This window comes from Myotis yumanensis, unplaced genomic scaffold (assembly GCF_028538775.1).
Source record: "Myotis yumanensis isolate MYYU_CA2020_CCGP unplaced genomic scaffold, mMyoYum1.0.hap1 SCAF_9, whole genome shotgun sequence".
NCBI classification, from domain to species: domain Eukaryota; kingdom Metazoa; phylum Chordata; class Mammalia; order Chiroptera; family Vespertilionidae; genus Myotis; species Myotis yumanensis.
In genome coordinates, this window is record NW_027223760.1 from 33886318 (window position 1) to 33891311 (window position 4994).

A 4994-nucleotide genomic window follows, 5' to 3' on the forward strand; every position below is an offset into this window, starting at 1 on the left:
TATAGTCTCTCAAACCTCTGCAGTCCTCACCTTCACAGCTTGTAAAACAGTTGCAATTTAATGTTTTGTGAAAGAGTGGAGACTTGAGTTAAGGTAAATAACCAAAGTCTCTAGCCTACTTTGGATATAAGAAGTGAACAAAAATATTATTCCTTTGATAAGTAAAGGGATATACACAATACAGCTATAGCAACAGGATGTCTGTGGGGCCCAGCAAAGTAGCAGGGACTGTTGTCACACAATGACTTCCTCAGAACTTCTTGCCTAACTGTGCCCATGGCTCTCAGGCTCCTCTGCTATGTGGCCCTTTACCTTCTGCAGGCAAGTAAGTCAAGACACAGATTTCTGTGAAATCAGAAAGGAACATTTTCCCCGATCAAGGTTTGTTCCTGGATCCAGCATCAAGGCCATCCTGGATGCTGTTGGCAATGTTTGTCACCTTCTTTCAGGCCCCATGGGTCCTGTTGTCTCCCAGACCCCAAGACACTGTGTTCCAGGGACAGGAAAGACGATTACTCTGGAATGTTATCAAACCATGGGCCATGAAAAAATGTACTGATAGCATCAAGACCCGGGAATGGAACTACAACTGATCCATTACTCATATGGTGTTAATCGCACAGAGAAAGAAGAGCTGCCCTCTGAGTCCACTGTCTCCAGAATAAGGAAGGAACATTTTTCTCTAAGGCTAGTGTCCACCAGCCCTTCACACACATCTCAGTACCTCTGTGCCAGCAGCCACACAGCATCACACGGGCACCTACAGCCTGCACACAAAGGGCAGTCACAAAGGTGAGAAAGTTCCACCTTCATAAACCTAAACTACAGAAGCCACCGTGAATCTTCCCAGACTCCTCAGCCCTGAGGGGCCAGTGTGATCGAGCAACAGTCTGAGCAGAAAATTAACCTGGGTAAGTCACTCTCTCCGAAGCTGGGGAACACTGAGCCCACAGTAGGGGCTGACTTCCCCCCTGCATCTAACTACAGTGTCCAGTTGAGGCTTGCGCCATTGGATCCCTCAAGATAAGTGCGACATTATTTGACAGTTGGCTATCTGTAGGACAGCTTGCTAGCTGAGAAGCAGAAGGTTCTTTTGGCTTTCTCCACAGGCTATCTCTGGTCAATGGATTCTTCCTTGTGTACATCTAGTTACTTCATGTACACTGTCTCAAAGTCCCAAGCCCAATCCCTCTTCCCACAGCTTGGACTAATAGAAGGATCAGAACTGATCACTGTCAGTACTCTACCTCTAAACCAATGGAATTTTAACTAAATCAACATGAGCCAGAAACAGTGGTTGCAAGAAAACCCTCCACAACTCCCCTATCTTCAGACTTGGACCTCTGGAGACTCCTCTGATCACTGGGAAGCTACTTCACAGATCAATGCTTCTTCTGTGAATACACTGAATCGTGGAGATGCTGGTCTCCATCTGCAGGAGACCAGACCTTCGAGCTCGAGGAGGCAAAGGACAAAAGTGCAGCCATCAGTTAGGGGGCCTATATCTCCTGAGAAGAGGCGAGTGCTGGGCTCACAGGTGAAACCTATATCTTGAGTCTTACAGAGAGTAAAGCCAGTCAGATTCCTCATTTGGCTTAATCTCTTCCTCATGGTTTTAGCTATTATGTAAATACTAGAGGCCTGATGCAAGAGCAGGCCCTCCTTCCCCCAGCTGCTGGCACCAGCTTCCCTCTGGCACCCAGGACACGGGCTTCCCTCACAGCCCTGGCTTCATCTGGAAGGTTGTCCAGAAGGAGGTCCAGTCTAATTAGCATATTATGCTTTTATTTTTATAGATTCTATTGAATATGAATTAGACTTATCTGGTCATGTTCCAATACTTCCAAGCTACTTAATCTCTCTAAAGATAATTTCCTAGTCTATAAAATGGACTCAATAATATGTGGTTCCCATTGGGTTTTATTTAGTAGAGAAAATGCATGTGGATTGTTTAAAATAATTCCCAGCACAAAAATTAGACTCAATAATAAAAGATGATGTTAGCAGCAATAATATTAGTAGCAATTCTACTAATTAACCATTTTGAAAGCTAAACCTTAATGAGTGATTGCTATGTATTAGGCATTGTTATAATCACTAACATATTAACTTATTTAACCCTCACAGCAACTCTGTTAAGTTCATCCTTTTATTGGCACAAATTACAGATAGTAAAATTGAGCAGAAAACAGTTCATTTACTTGCCTAAGATGACAGTAAGTAACAGAACCAGTATTCAAATCCAGACAGTCTCCCTCTAAAGCCTTCTGTATTAACTACTACCCTAGTTTCAATGGTAGTTGTTAAGGAATGTCACAGATGTCATGAAGAACTAAGGCTGATTCATGCAAAGGAATAGCATGCATAAACCCAAAGAATAATTGTTTTTCCCAATATGAATGGCCCAGGAAAGTCATGTGATGTCTGGTGTTCTGTGAAGGGAAGGAAAGACTCCATCTATGCAGGGTTGGGACTATGGGTGTGGGCAGAGACAGTGACATCACAGGCAAACCTCCAGGCTGACAAGAGCTGGAAGAAGACCCATTTCTTCTCCCATCCTTCCATGGGTATCAGCTCCTCCGAGAAATAGCCTTCTTGTCTCCTTAGTGGATAAGATCACACAGCACAAAAAAATTAGACTCTGGGTTTCTAGGCCCAAGCATCATGACGTGTGTGTGTGTGTGTGTGTGTGTGTGTGTTTTATGTTCAAAACATTGGGCTTCCAGGTGGACACTACTTGTAACTTCCACACCCTTTTCCCCCACAGGTCACCTGGATGCCAGAGCTATCCAGAACCTAGAGACATAGAGAAGTAGAGAGGGAAAGGCTTTTTTAAAAATGTCATTAGGACTTATGACAGAATATTCTGCTGTGACTAAGTACAAGGTTGGGACTATAGCTGACCCACTGCTCACTGGCTCTACTGCAAAACATTCCCTGATGAGGGCAAAGTCTCCCAGCAGAAGGAAGAGGGTTTCTCCCTGGTCCTGGAGACACCTTGGCACTTCCATGCTAGCAGTTGATCTATGACAATTCACAGCCACGTCCCTGAGGATTAAAAAAAATTTGCCTAGAAATAATGTTAAATAGTAAAAAGCCATATCAATGACATTTGAATTTCAGTTCATCTGTGGTGACTAACATCTCCCAATTTCCATAAAATACTTATTTTCCCCAAAGCCAGCATTTTTCAAAGCAGTTAGTAGATCACTTGAATGGAAACAGCTGCTACAACTCCGTGCCTCAGCATTTGTCCATACCCAGTTCTAGCTGGTGGAACCTCTGCTCAGACAGATCCAAACCGTCTCTGCACATATTCTAGGCACTTACCAGACTCCCCTACGTTTCTATGTATTTGGTTGCTCCATTCTGCTCCACTCCCTTAAGAATCACCCCTTAGAAAGAGAAATGGAAAAATGCAGAGATTGTGTGGCACTCATGGAAAAGAATGATATTTGGGCTGGATAAAGAGATGGGAGTACTTTTAGAGGGGAATGTGAAGTTGGGTAAAGAGATAAAATGGAAAGAGTTCCAAGTGTTCAGACAAAACACGCAGTGTCCATAAACACTACTCAATTTACCGTAACAGTCTCATAAAAAATGCAAAAGTTGCAAACCCACCATATCAAAAAAGATCAATCATATAAGGGAAATTAGAAAATTCATAGAGGAGAGGCCCAGCCAGCTGTGGCTCAGCGGCTGAGTGTCCACCCATGAACCCAGAAGTCACTGGTTTGATTCCCAATCAGAGCATATTATGCCCAGTTGAGGCTCACTCCACAGTAGTGGGCATGCAGGAGACAGCCAATTGATGTTTTTCTCTCATCATTAATGTTTCTATCTCTCTCCCTTTCCATTTCTCTCTGAAATCAATAAATATATTTTTTTAAAAAAGAAAATTGATAGAGGCAAAAAACAGCCATGCTCATTCTTCAAGAAAACAAACAACACAAACAATCACGTGGCCTAAATAGATGAAACCACCACATTCTGTTAAGTCTGAGAGGCTTTCACTTCTCTTCTGAAGCAGTGAGGGAGGGCTGTGTGGTCCCTGGCCAGGGGTAGATGACACGTGTTGGTGTCAGAGACTAAACTCCTCACAGTCCCAGACAGCATTTCATCTGACCCTGCCATGAGCAACAGATTCTTTTGCTGTGTTGTCATTTGTCTCATCGGAGTAGGTGAGCCCTGGGCACAGGTGAGGGACCCTGTCACTGGCTTCCCACACTTCAACAACAAAATGTTTCTTTAGGGCTCCAACATCTGTGTCCACTCTCCAGGGTCTATCTTTATTTGACCATCCTTTGTTTTTCCACAGGCCACCAGGATGCTGTAGTCACACAGTTCCCAAGACATAGGATCTTGGGGACAAAAAAGGAATTAACTCCAGAGTGCTCACAGAATATGAATCATATTTCAATGTACTGGTATCGCCAAGACCCGGGATATGGACTGCAGCTGATCTACTACTCAAATGGTATCAGAACCATTGCAAAAGGAGATGTCCCTGAGGGGTACCGTGTCTCTCGAAGTGAATTGAAATACTTCCCCCTGACCCTGGAGTCTGCCAGCACTAACCAGACATCTGTGTACTTCTGTGCCAGTAGTGACTCCACAGAGCTACAAGGCCACATCCTCTCTGCACAAAATAGAGGTGAAGCAAGGAGGGAGGGAACACTGCCCTCAAGTTTCCTGACCCCAAGATTCCACACAAAATTGCACTAAAGTCCTGCTGCGACCTAACCTTCCTTACTTATCTTTTCCCATTCTTGTCCCCTCTAAGACGTTTCCTATTGGAATCAAAGTATCTGCCCCTGCTTGATATTTCTCTAGGCTAGAAAGCCTTAACCCAAATTGAGTATTTTCTAAGGCAAACTTCAGTTCCCAGTTACAGATGTGGGAAAATTTTGATTGAATTGAATTCTTATCAAATAAAGAAAAAATAACCCTTAGTTTTGAAAAGATCTTCAGAGATTCTTCAATGGAGTCTCTCA

The 4994-nt window shown here is 43.6% G+C and overlaps 1 gene segment (V, D, J or C); it reads left to right on the forward strand.

Annotated features, from left to right (window-relative positions):
• The first annotated feature begins 276 nt into the window (after positions 1-276).
• Positions 277-4725, forward strand: LOC139015982 (T cell receptor beta variable 27-like). The segment is given in 2 exon segments: positions 277-325; positions 4319-4725. Coding segments are annotated over 2 exon segments (456 nt in total).
• The last annotated feature ends 269 nt before the right edge of the window (positions 4726-4994 follow it).